We start from the raw sequence: 14,327 nt of genomic DNA, 5'->3' as shown, positions 1-14,327 counted from the left end.
TGATAGCAAAAGATTCTCAAGGTAATTTAAGGAAAATATATAAAAGGCTGTAAGGGACAATCTTCCATCGTTTAAGCGATAAATGCAATTTTCTAACATTCTGACCTTAAACACAAAAAAAAAATATTTTGAAAACAACGGCAACACCTACAGTATTTTAAAATACATTTTAAAAAGGCCAGAAGCTCATTCTTATCTCTTAAATTTAAATCCACTAAATTTAATCAAGACTTTTTGAAAAAATGGTCCTCAAACTCAGAATTAAAAAAAAAAATGTTATTAAAAAAATTTTAAATGACTTTTTTCCAAACTTTTTCTAATAAAATATGAATTTATTTAAAAAAAATTTTTGGCCATAAATATTATCAGTTGAATTTGGAAGCAAAAAAGGTAAAATATATCACACTTTTGAAAAAAAAAATGAAAAATTACTTCAATTTCAATGGTTTTTTTTTTAATTAAAAATGAATTTTTGCATTGAAATAATTAATTTTCTCAAAGACTGTGGTAAATAGGAACTTTAAATTTTTGCTATTTAACTTTCAACAGTAAAGGTTATTAAATGAATAAAAAATAATTTTATGTTTAGATGTTGAACTTTAAAAAAAAAAAATAAGTTACATTATTTTTCAAAACTTTAATTAAAAAAAAGTTCTTCGAAAATGAAATACTTTTTAATTTTGTTCATAAACCGTAATACATTTTGACATTTCCTTTTATAATTTGAAATCATAATAAATGCGGCCAAACAAAATTTGAAAATAAATGCATTTTATACTACGACCAAGTTTAAAAAACGACATGTTCAAATTTTTTCAATAATTTTTTTTTTCAAAAGCCGTTCATTCAATTAACTTAATTTTAATTTTACATATATGACTAAGTCTCTAGCTTTTAAATAATGTATATTTGAATATTGTAGGTGTTGCCGTTGTGTTCAAATATTTTTTTTTTTTTTTTTAAGTCAATTAATAAGAAAATTGCATCTATCGCTGGAACTATGGAAGATTGTCCCTCACTCCCATATATTTTTTTCCTTGAATTTATTAGACAATATTATGGCATCAATTAATTTAGGAAATTTAAGAAAAATTTTTGAAAAAAATTTGTTTTGTTCACAAAAATCTTCAATTAAATTTAAAAAATCAAAACGGCAACACCGGCAATTTTTAATCTATAGACTTTAAAGTATTTTTAATTACCGACGTTTGAAAAAAAAAGATCATCAAAATCTAAGCTGTTCGGCCGGGTTCCCTAATATTGCCAATTTTTGAGCTTTAGTTACTCCACTATTAAATCATTTTCTCTTTCCAATTGCAACTAAGTTCAAATGAAACTTATCTTGCAATGGATATTTCTCGAACTTAAGTAAAGCGTTGGAGGTAAATTTACGGTGAAATTTCAACTGATGATATTTAAAATTAGCTAAATGAACTTGTAATTTTTTCGCAAACCGTGGGGATTCCAAGATCCCTGTGATGATCTTTGTAGTAGGGGAGCCCAGGAAGGGATTTCGCGCGTTACTCGAGCGCGTCAGAAAATCATATGGGTAGAAAGCTTGTACTCAGTAATGTACTCCTACCAAATATAAAAGCTTGATACAGTGGTCTGCGTTGTGGGCAGCCCGTCAGATTAGTAAAAAAAAATCGATCCTCGGAAATACTCGAGCGCGTCAGATTAAGAAATGGTAGGTTAAGTACATCTAGAAAAGTGTATATTTCAATAATCTGACAATTTGAGCGTGGCATAAGAAAATGGGAGAGGCACAAAGTTGTAAAAAAAAAACGTCACCTCGAAATACTCGAGCGCGATTAACTTTTATTTTATTCTGAAGGGAATTTCATCAGGAACACGAAAAACATATAATCTGACGGTTTTCATAGGGCAATATAGCCAAAATTATCGATAAAGCATGAACGTACAGTAAAAAAAAATACAATTTTTTGGTTCGTATTGCTGAGTTTTTAACGTTTTTGTCGAAATATCTTAATTTTTTTTGTCTTATTTACTAACACTTATTATGTGGATACGGATTGACTTAAAAAAATCTAAAGTATTCATTAAATTGGACAAAAAATAACGTGTCAAAGGGAATAAGCCCCAAAAGACGTTTTATATGGAATTTACTATCGGAGAATATCCAGTCCGGTCCAACACTCAAATTTTTGTATCGAGGTATAACGTGACATTCTTAACTTTATAGCAAAAGCCCCATCTTTAATAAATATAGAAGCTCTGATCGTCTGGTCATTACGTAATGTTCTTAGATTTGGGGTATTTTTTCTTTCGTTAAAGACCAGACGAGCAAAACTTATGACTTTAGGTACGTTTACTTTTTAATAATACAATATCATACGAAAGAAAGATTATCAAGTAAGTATCATAACCATTTTTGCTTACAGAAACATGAGATGACCACAAAGTTGAACAAAAGGAAACCAACCTGAAAGACGAATCCAGTTATTATGAATATTAAATTATTATTGATTGACCTTTGTATATAATATGTATATAATGTAAATTTTGTATTACATCCAGTAGGTAATAACCAGAAGAAACGAAAAATATTGTTTTATTCAAAAACTGTCAAATTTTTTTTTAAATTGTCAGATCAGCAATACACCTTAACATAATTGTCAGATTATCATTTAGGGTGACTCCGACATCGAGCTGAACCTACAGTAGAAAAATCTGACGCGCTCGAGTAACTTAAGTTAACAATTTTTTTTTACATTTTCAAAAATGATTTATAAGTGTAGGCCACGTCCAAATCGTCAGTTATTCAAATTGAACACTATTAGGAGTTCACTGAACGTACTCTCTCAAAATCTTACACGCTCGAATAACTTTTTTTTTTTATTTTTTCTACCGCTTTTTGTAGCCACCCACCACTGTCTTATCGTCAGATTAATATTTATCGTTTATCACAAAGTCAATGCGAGTATACCCTATTAATATCTGACGCGCTCGAGTATTTCAATGTTTCAGTTTTTTTTTACATTTTCTTAACGTATTTATAAGCTCTTATCCCCACTTAAATGGAAAACTTCCATATACTTTTTTTCGTTTTAGAACCTCATCTTCGCAATCCAATAGGTCCCCATGGCGCTCGAGTAACTGCAAATTTAGCATCTCGGGCTCCCCTACTATTGTTTATTATATGCCACGGTTTATTTTCAAAGGATCTTATTACCTAATTTCTAATAATTTGTTTTCGATACTGAGCTAAGAATATTATCCGTACCAGTACATTTTAAATAGCATATGTATTTTGCTCGCATTTGTGCGGCTTCCATTTTAATTTCGCGTCGAATGTATTCCCGAAATATTTTATTTTCTTATTACCTATACCCAGCGTTACCGTTGAAAATTTTTGAAAGGTCGCTAAAAAAGTCGCTTTCAGAAAAAAAGGTCGCTAATCTAAAAAAATGAAAAAAAGTCGCTTTTTTGTCGAAAAAGTCGCTATATGAGAAAAGAAAGGTCGCTAAACCGTTTTCATATGTTTTTAAATAGAAAAATAAACACAAGTTGTCTTGAAACAAAGTTTTTATTAACAACAAAAAAAAATAACAAAATTAGAAACTAAAAAGTGGTTGTCTGTAAAGTTGGTTTACGGACGATGATTTTGCGTGATAACGTCATAAGAAAACAGGTCGTGTGCTTTTGTTAAAAAAATGATCTAAAAATTATTTATTTGCCAACTTTCTTGTAAGAAAAATTATAAGATAAAATAAATCTTATAGTAAAGTACCTACTTAAACTAAAGATTAAGACCTAACATATATGTGTATAACTGTATGATTTGTGGAAAAACGGAATAACTTTTTGAATCCTATCATAATTTACAAGAAAAAGTTAAATCAAATACCTTTTTTTTTCTTTTCTCATAATATCAATTTTTGTATATGAAAAACTTACAAAAAAATTACGCCATTAAAAAGTTTGTTTCCGCTGTAAATATTCATATCAACCATGTCTGCACGACATCTACGAAAAGAGCTAGAATTTTTTGAACCCAATCAGTTTTCATCAAAAAAAAGCAAAAATATCAATCTTTTGTATCCTCTCAAGCCCTTAAATAAATTTTTTAAAATTAAAATAAAAAAACTAGACCGACTACTGCAATCTTGTACCATTATTTTATTTGTTTGAAATTTTTTTCTATTTGCTAAATGCTTGTTCAGCATTCAACTCGGTCTGCTCAGAGAGCGATAACTTATTCTGAGTCCATCGATCGCGCTCTGAACAAGCTCAGAATACGTTCTGAACGAAAAAAGAAATTGAAGCTCTAAATGTTGAGAGGTAAAAAAGAAATACAATTTTTAGAAAAAAAGTCGCTATAAAGAAATTGGTGAAAAGGTCGCTTGGAATAAAAAGTCGTCGCTTGGTCGCTAAGGCTTCAAAAAGGTCGCTAATAGCGACTAAAGTAGCTTAGCGGTAACGCTGCCTATACCTAAGTAAGGTCCACGTGGATTGACTTAAATTTCTTTATCCATTCGATTTTATTCCATATTACAGGAAGAGGCGAAATGGAAATTTTCTATTTTTTTTTTTTTTCATTTGATGGTTTGCCAGGTTTCTATATTGATTTTTGAGGAAAGCTTGTGCTCTTAACGTTTGACAAGACGTGAGTTAATATTTATTTCATTATAAATTCTTCTTTCACACCAATATTACCAGAAAATTCAAAATTAAGGTATTTTTTTTAAAATTATGTATTGTCAAAAATCATGAATTTGTCAAAATCTACAAAAGTCAAAATCTATTTGAAAGGTGTTTTATAAACAGTTAATAAAGATGGTTTCCTCAATCAATTACCAAAAAAATTAACTGCATGCATGATGCAAAATAATTCTGAGAATTGAAATCAAGTACAGATTTGAGCAAATATCAAAATTATTATGATTTTCAAACAGTTAATTGTAGGCTAACTTAAATTTCAAAACCTTGATAAAGTAATACTAGTGCACAGTAATATTAAATTTTTTTTAACCGACTTCCAAAAAGGACTGTTTTTTATGTTTGTTACCTCAGAACTTTGGACTGGACGATTGCAAAGAAATTTTAAAATTTGTATTTCCCTTCTCAGAACAAACAATCCCATCCTAAAAATATTCCACTTTTGACTTGGAATTCTGATGAAGAAAAATGAATAAATTTCCATCTTCTTTAACAATAATTCTTTTTTTTTATAACTAAATTGTATACATTTCTTGTGATGCAGATAATAGATAAACCCAATGCTATAAAATGCAGCGCACTCTGTCGGACTATTATAGAATTATTAAAGGTCATGATGAATTGCAAAAGACAATCTAGAAAGAAAGTAACTGTTTTTATGAAATATTATTTTTACTTTCATTGACGTCAATGTCAAAAAGTTGGTTTTTGCTTGTTTTTATTATTAATAAATTTTTGTTGGACACACGTTTGGTTTTTTTTGTGCAAAGTCACATATTATCCGATACACCGTGATGGCGCCAAAAAAAAACAGCACTGTCAAATATTAAATTAGGATTCATTTAAATATTGTGTGTGTGCAAGAGTGTTCACTGAATTTTTAGGGAATATCATAAAATAAAAAAAAAAAATGTTAAAATGTTGTGGTTGTATATGAGATGGCGGTGGTATAGGGGTATTTTTTTTAAAGGAACACGAACGAAAAGTTAGGGTAGGTAAGAAGACGTAGACGGTAGTTAAAAAAACGTAATGGAGACACATAAATTTAAAATGCAAGCACAACCATATTATAAATACAAACAAAATAAAACAAAAAAAAAGATGACAATGACTTGATGAATGAAAACATTAAAAACAGATTGTCACTTGATGGTGTTGAAATAAAATATTTTAGATAATTATAAGAAAAATACGTTTTTTACTGCTTTGCAGACAGCCAAGATTTAATATCATTTGTTTACATTTTGTTTTAAGTATTTAAGTGTTGAGAATAAAAAAAATTATTAATGGAAGAGCAAACCCACGGAATAAATAAAGATTTTTTATCAAAAGAATATGCTATTTAAGGATCACAAAAGGGGAATCAAAGGTTGAGGAGTAAGGATGATAGTAAAATTTTTAATTATAGTTACAAAACGGATTCATTTTAAGATTAAAATGGTTAAAAGTTAATTGGTTTTGGGGGAAAGTTAAAATTAGGTAAACGAAGCAATCGTATAAGATCAATCCTTAAAATTGTAATAGATTTAATCTAGCTCATTATGAATCCTTCAAATTATTGTACTATTCTCCGATTGAAGCATATTTAACTGCTGTCATATAGTCATAATTTGTAGATAGATTAAAACTCATTCAAGCAGTTAGAAATGGTGATATAAATATAGGATTTGACCCAAATTGAAGACTTTGTTATTCTTTCCAGATTTCTTCTTTAATCCAACTCATTTTTTGATGTCTGAATCGAATCTTTTTGTTTACCAAAATAAACATATTTTGGTTTTCTTTATGGACAACGAAAATATTAATTCACATATCAAAAAGGTCAAAACAAATCAGTTCTTTCGGAATAATTGTCTCTTTATGGTCTGGAATGGTCATTGAATAAGTTGCTGACTTAAATATTGATGAGAAAAGGTCATAGCTATGTACATTGTTCATGGATAGCCATGTACGTTTTCTCTTTTTTTGTTGTTTGTTTTTGTTTGGGAAATTATTTTATCTATTAATTTAATTTTTATGGCCTTTTGATATTAAGATATGTGTGTGGACTTGATTCAAACGCCCAACAATGAACTCAATAAATTTTAGGCCTTAGGAAAGATTAACTCAATCCTTTCAATTGTAATAAAAAGAAATCTCAAAAAGCAATGTAGAGTGTATATATGTACCTACATTTGTATATAGTGTTTTGCTAGAGATGTGTATTAGGGTGGGTCAAAAAAATCGAAATTCTTTTTTTTGATTTGGTACTCCGAAAAAATGCTCACTGATTTCAATAGTTTTCTTATGACCCGTATGCATTGCGATTTGGATACGAATATCTTCTAAACGGTTAAGGCAATCAATTCGATTTCAAGGAATTTTTTGTAGAACGTTTAAGCCTCTACAAGAATACATCTTGCTAAATTGAAAATAATGAATTTTCAGTGAACTGGAAAATTTTTAAAAATATAAAATGTTATTATAATTTTTTTTAACTTTGACCTCGAATATCTTTAGAATGGTTAGATTAATGAAAAAAGTTGTCAAGACCTTTTTTGTGGAACAATCAATTTCCAACAAGAATATGTCTTGCGAGTTTGATTATTATAATTTTTCAATTTGGTACAAAATTAAGAACAAAAAACGAATTTTTAAAGTTTTTCTCGATTTTTGGACCTCAAATATCTATTCAACGGTTAGGTAAACGAAAAAAGTGTATAAGGCCTTTTTTGTAGAGCGTTCAATTTAAAAATTTAAAAATGGAAAATTGCAAAGCGGAGGACCTTCCCATTAATATAAAGAGCTCATATTTGGTGTGTATATTCTAGTGGGGTCGAGTAGCAATCGATTTTTCGGAGTACCAAATAAAAAAAAAGAATTTCGATTTTTTTGACCCACCCTAATGTGTATGATACACTTTCTTGAGCAATTTGCGTTCTAGACAAAACAGTTCAATTCAGATAGTATTATTAATATAAACTTTGAAATAAAATTATATTTTTGGAGGTGCTACCACGAAGATTTTGACTATTTTTACAATAAAAATTAAAAAAAAAAATAAAACAGGGCAATATGAAATTGGAATTCAATTCATTTTTTTTTTTTAAATCTTTTCACTTCTTTCAATTACGTTTAAAACATTATAAATAAGTTTTTTCGGTAACTTAATTTGAAGTTACAAATTAAAAAAGATGTAGTTAAGTTTAGTTTTGAAAATATTTTGTTAAAGGAACTTTTATTACTTTTTATTTAAGCAATTTTCAAAAAAAAAAGTGCTCATACGCCATAGTGAACAAAAATCTCAAACAGAATAGGTTCTATGAGAGTGAGACTGTTTTGGCAATTTCAGTTTATTTTTTTTAACTTCTATTGATTGTGTTTTTCTTGTTGAACTAGATTAGCATTGTAAGTTATAATTGAAATGAGTTAAAAAGTCAACAAAAGTTTCTACTTTAACGAAAAAATTATTCTATATTTTGATCCCGTTCAATTTTTTTTTTTAATTTTAATTTTTCAATTGGTTTTAGATGTACAAGACTAACGTTTGATAAAAATGATAAACCATGTCCTTAAATAAATCAGTGAAAAGGATATGGGTACTCTTCCGACAACTACATATCTTAATCGATGCTAAATCTTCTTCCCGGATCAAATTTGAATTGAAGTAGATTTGATTTGATTTGATTTGACCGATTTTAACGATTTTTTGGTTTTTCGGAACTTTTTTTTTCAGCAGGATGCTAAGTCGGTTGAGGTTGGTTGTGGGATTTCCGAGTAAAACTCTTTGACACAGGATTTTAAAAGAAACTAACTAAACTAATAAAATATACCTTTTTGTGCATTCTACTTGTGTCAAGTTTTTTTTTTATCAAATTTTCGAATTTTGTTAGTGACGACGAAAAAGGATAGCGCGAGAGCAATGCAATGGTTTTTTCATATTTTTGACCTCAGTTTAAAGTCTAAGGTTCAAGCTTTTAAATGATCGAAATTATTCCTGAAGAATTCCTATAACCAAACATAATTTTGCTTATGAATGTATTTGTGTTAAAAACTACTTTAAATTAAAAATTGATAACCAAAGTCTTAAGTTATCATCTTTCTTAAGTTCTTTCCTGACTATATACTAGATTAGTAAGATTCTTTTTAAACCTTAATTTTCTTTCTGAACTCTAAAATTTTATGATACAGGCATTCAAAGCTATGATATTTAAGATTTTTGTTAATATGAATTGATGGAAAATAATGCAGCCAATCAATAAAATGAAAAAAAAAATGGAGATAAAACTGAAACATGTTATTAAATTCAATTTCCTTTGACTACAAATTTATTTTGGTAAATAATTCCTTAAACCTTTCTTACATATGTCAATGAATACTTTTTTGAACCTTCTTCACTATTATCTTCTTATCTCATAATAACAAACAAATTACAGTTTACAGTAATGTATTTTCAATCAACTTTCACGCGTTTTAAGTAAATCACTCTATCAAAACATGCCAACATATAGAAAATCTGTTTTTCATGATGCTCAAACTAATCCACATGTTAATCCTTTCTGACAAATAAAATCCACTTCATCTCTAAATAAAACACATTTCTCTGCAAAGATTCAATTAAAAATTAAACAGCAAAACAAATTGCAATTAAAATATAACTCAAAAGTGTTTAAAATTCAATTAGATTTAACAATAAACCCGTCAACATCTTAAGAGGCGCCATAAAAAATCTATCGCACCCCAAACCGCACAACACTCTCTTTCTGTCTTGACAGAAAATACTGTTTTACTTGCCAAATCGCATTAAGTGTGTCACATAAATATCTGGCAAATTTATTAGCATGGCATAACTCGGACTACTCTCCACATCCTTTCATGAAAAATAATAAAAAACATCACACTGACCATTTTACTTTTTATACATTTTCAGATTAAACACAACCACATCGTTTAAAGTGTGTTTGTGTGTGTGGTGGATTTGCTATTAAAATTGCACTTTCTCTCCCGGCAGCTCACTGAACTGGGGCAGTTTAAATCATTGAAGTTCAAAAGTTAAACGATTTTACTATCAAAACAACAAGAACTTTAAGTACAAAGTTATAGTGCAACAATACAGGAGTACCTACATTAAGTGTGTTGCTGTTGCCACTATACTATTTGCCACCCCCTGCGGTGGCACTATAAGTGTCGTACAACAAAACGCCACTACCACACACAGGAACTCCATCATCATAGAGTCATAACCCAATTATTATCCCCGAAGGAGAGGAGTACGCTCTATCAGCTGCAGAAGTACACAGTACACAGTAACAGCAACAGCAGGCACAAGTCGTTAGCTTTCAGGATAACAAAGTTACACAATAATGTTTCGGATGTTGTAATTGACCACCCCTATTCCGGATATTTAGTGTTAATAGCCCAAGAGCCTGGGGTGGTTTTGGTTCCACAATTGCAACAACAGCAACATCATCACCACCAGCACCAACAGAGACGAGGACAACAATATCGAATAGAGAATGTCACTTGGGTTAAATTACTCATCACAGCAACGATCTTATTCAATGCAACAGTAGTAACTTCGGACAGAATACTAACTCGAACATCGAATTCTAGTCAAGGTGCTTCTTCGGTGGTGGAGAATATCATTATCGCCGGCGGCGACAACAGCATTACGACGACTGGGATAATTCCCGGATATTCGTCCTCCTCCGATGGCGGCGGCGGAATGGGTATTTCCGGGGGTGGCGTCACCGCCGCCACTGCCGTCGAGGGTGGATCTTCCAATGTCACCTCAAATGCAACCACATCGCCGGAGAATCACTTCAATAGCACCAGTGAGATGCCACAAATTCCATCATACATACGGACGACGTCAATGTTCTTATGCATTTCAATTATGATCTTAGGGGTCATTGGCAATGTAATGGTGAGTATACAAGACACAGAACTTTTGAATTTTGTAGAATGAGACGAGGTAAACTTTGCCAGTTGTTATATATAAAAGTTCATAAAATTCATTTAAGAAAAGTTGCATTTTATGGGTGGTATTGGAATTTATTGATTTAAGAAAATCAAATTTATTTCTTTGGTTTGTTCATGTGAAATGGACGTGAAACAGCTTTGTGATTTCTTCAGTTATATTATGACGTTTATATTTTATGCATAGTATTTTTTGTGTTTTATAGTCAAGTAAGACATCTTCACATTGAGACAAACTTAAGGCGATATGAAAGAAATATTATCGCTGATTTAAAACATACAACCAGTTTTAGTTGTTCAGCAATTTTTACTTTCGAAAGTCAGCGTTATTGGTTATTTTTAGGGTCTGACAAAAATAGTAAATAACTATTTCAAATATAGTTGAAAAACAGCTTATCCGCTGAAACCGGTGAAATAAAAATATGAACCAAGTCTGAATTTCTAGCCCGTAATTTCCTGATTTCGGCGGTAGAGCTGAGATTAAGAATTATGTTAAAATAGCTAAGTACCATAGTTGAAACACGGCTAATTAGCAGAAATCAGTGCACTAAGAACTGGATCCAACGCTGAACCTCATTAGTACATTTAGTTCTAGAAGCTACAATCCTCTTTGACTTATCTACTAACAGAAAAGCTGAAACTTGAAAGCCATAAATTTGAGAACAGTGATAGTGAAGAACAAAAACCATACTCTATTTATCCTTTTAGACAATTCAAATCGTGTTTTCAAGGTCTTAGAGTGGAAAGCGGAAAATTTAAGGTTGATAAACTTTAAGATCTGTTTGCTAAAACGAAACATAAGAATTTAAGTTCTACATACAACCTTATGTGACAGTTCACGCAGGAAAAAGTAGCGAATAAGATTTTATGTTCAACTTAAATATTTAAGTTTCGTTCCAGCAAATGGGTCTAAATGATGCTTCAAGTAAGATCTTAGATTATGAATCAAGAACTTAGGGTAATTTAAATATCCAATAGGTTGTTTTTAAAATAACGAAAAAACTGTTTTTGGTTTTAATCTAAAAACAAAATGTGATTTAATTTCTTGTACCGCACAGAATTTTAGGAATTTTTTTTAATTCTTTTTTTAAATTAAATAATTAAAAAAAAAATTAAAAACAATGATTTATTGTTCTACAGGGTGTCCCACAGTCACCGCCCCAAATGAAAACCATGGATTCCTGAGTTCATTTTAAGTCGAAAAACTTAAGAGGTAATTTTCTCGTTTTCGTCCCGTTTTCGAGTTACCACGGTTTTTATGATTTTTGGTCTCTTATCCTTTAACTGGCCTTATCTTTGCCAAACTACGTTGCATTTGAAAGATTTTTTTTACAACCAACCAAGAATTTATTACAGTTTTAGTTTGTTTCAAATGAGCTTTATCTATTTGTTCTTTTCTTAACCACAATAGCTCAGAAAAAAGTTTTTAATTTATTTAAATTAATTTTTTATTTAAAAATTATTTTTTTTTTAATTCACTCAGTTTATTTATTTTTTTTTTTAATTACTTTCAGTAGCCTTTTTATGAAATAAAACTTATTTTTTTTATGAAAATAAACTGGGCTTTAATAAAAAGCACAAAAAATTAATACTCATTAACGTGTTTTTTTGACTTAAATGATATGAAAGTGTAAAAAACAACTTAAAAAACGAAGAAAATTGTGTTTGATGCAAAATTGTGGAGAAACGGTTGTCCGCAGAAAAAAAAATTTGAAACAAACTAAAACTGTAATAAATTCTTGGTTGGTTGTAAAAAAAATCTTTCAAATCCAACGTAGTTTGGCAAAGATAAGGCCAGTTAAAGGATAAAAGAGCAAAAATCATAAAAACCGTGGTAACTCGAAAACGGGACGAAAACGAGAGAATTACCTCTTAAGTTTTTCGACTTAAAATGACCTCAGGAATCCATGGTTTTCATTTGGGGCGGTGACTGTGGGACACCCTGTATAGAAACAAATTTAAACAAACTTGAAAAAAAATTCATAAATATAGAATAGATTTTTCAAAAAAAAATTGATTTTTTTTTTTTTAGGTAATTCTTCTTAATTTTTAAATCAAGGTTACTAAATTGCTTCGACACAAAAAATCGTTCAAATGGATTGAATGGTTTACGAGAAATCAAGAAAACAATTCTATAGCAATTAACGTTAATAAGGGTTAAAAAAAATATTTGATCTAAATTAACAACTTACGTGCGACAGTACATATGTATTTGTATTTTTTTTTAAATGAAAATCGTTTGAGCCCTTTTTGAGAAAAATGAACAAAATATTACATTTCATATGGTCAAATGACAAGTAGGGGAGATTTTTAGGACAAGGGCACCTGGACAACACCTAAAAAAATATCAAAACGAATAGTTTTTAATACTGCAGTACAATTTTACAGCGACAACTCTTTTTTAAAAAAATACATTTTTTTGAATTGTGAATACAATATTCGAATTCCTCGGAATATTCTTCATCTTTTCAGCTAAGCAAACTATAAACTACGGTACTTAAGAATTTAAGTATAACATTAATCATATGTTCCACATATTGGTTTGCACGAAACTCAAACTTCATCCTAAATCTCAATAAGTTGAACATAAATTAGGGGGAGGAAACAGTAGAACATAATTTGTTATGTTCTATTTAAGCCCTTTTATTTGGTCAAAAATGAAACTTTCTCTTTAAAAAAATTATTTAGGTAATTGAAAAGGACATCAATAAAACAATTTAAAAAAAATTAACTCACTTTTATTAACATTTACCATTAATAGATGGTACAGTTTACTATGCACAGTTTTTGACGTGATAACGTCTTATAAATCGATGAACTATGGCAAGCACCACAAAAAAGTGACGCCATTTTCTCCCGTTCCACTCTCGCGGCAAAAATTTCAATTAAAAATGAACTATTAAAGATACAAAAATCTTCTATAGCTTATTTGAAAGATAATAACCTAAAGCTTAATCCAAATGAATGATTTTTAAAAATTTGTAATTTAATAGGGTAAACAGGGGTAAAACGGAAAATGAAATTTGAGCTAAAATCTAAACGCGAAGTTGTAGAGAGTTGATTTTTTTGCTATAGATAGATGAGACTAATTTAAGAATAACTACATTTAAGAAAAAATTCCTAAAAATTTTTAAACTAAGCTATAACGTTTTGTTTGAACGTTGCACACGTGTTGGGGCTATGACAAAATGATGATTTTGGGTAGGGAACATTTTTTTGACAATTCTAAAGATGCCAGGTGAAAGATGAGGAAAAAAAATTAGGCATCTAATACGGATTTTTTTCCAACACTCTGCGTTTCGAAATATGAATTTTTGAAAAACACCTTGTTTTTTAATGGTATTTTTGGGTAGTTTTTGATTTTTAGCTTTTTTTTGGAGAGTTCAAACTTAAAGGACATATAGGTTTTGGCCTTATGCATACATGTGCAAAAAATTGGAATCGTTTAGTGACTTTTGACTGAATAACGGAAGAAACAAGTTTTTTAAAAACACGTTTTTTTACCGTTTTTAACCGATTTTCATCGTTTTTTATTTTTATCTTTTTTTCTTTAATAAATACAGGAATAAAGTATATAGAATAATGATAGACCATGACCACGACTAAATGTGTGCTAGTTTCAATCATTTACGTATTATTAAACTTTTATGAGCATCCTGATACAATTACCTTTCATTTGGTATATCACA

General features: G+C 29.6%; 1 protein-coding gene across 1 annotated transcript in view; it reads left to right on the top strand.

Moving 5' to 3' along the window:
* LOC129913308 (growth hormone secretagogue receptor type 1) overlaps positions 1-14,327 on the top strand; it is a 79,023-nt gene that overhangs the window by 21,206 nt on the left and 43,490 nt on the right. Inside the window, exon 2 of the mRNA XM_055991914.1 lies at positions 9,590-10,585. Coding sequence (XP_055847889.1) covers positions 10,385-10,585 — 201 coding nt within the window. The 5' untranslated portion in view covers positions 9,590-10,384. The remainder of the gene's footprint in view (positions 1-9,589; positions 10,586-14,327) is intronic.

This window comes from Episyrphus balteatus, chromosome 3 (genome assembly GCF_945859705.1).
Source record: "Episyrphus balteatus chromosome 3, idEpiBalt1.1, whole genome shotgun sequence".
Classification (NCBI taxonomy): domain Eukaryota; kingdom Metazoa; phylum Arthropoda; class Insecta; order Diptera; family Syrphidae; genus Episyrphus; species Episyrphus balteatus.
Note: the sequence above shows the minus strand (reverse complement) of the source record. Positions and strands in the feature narration are given on the sequence as shown.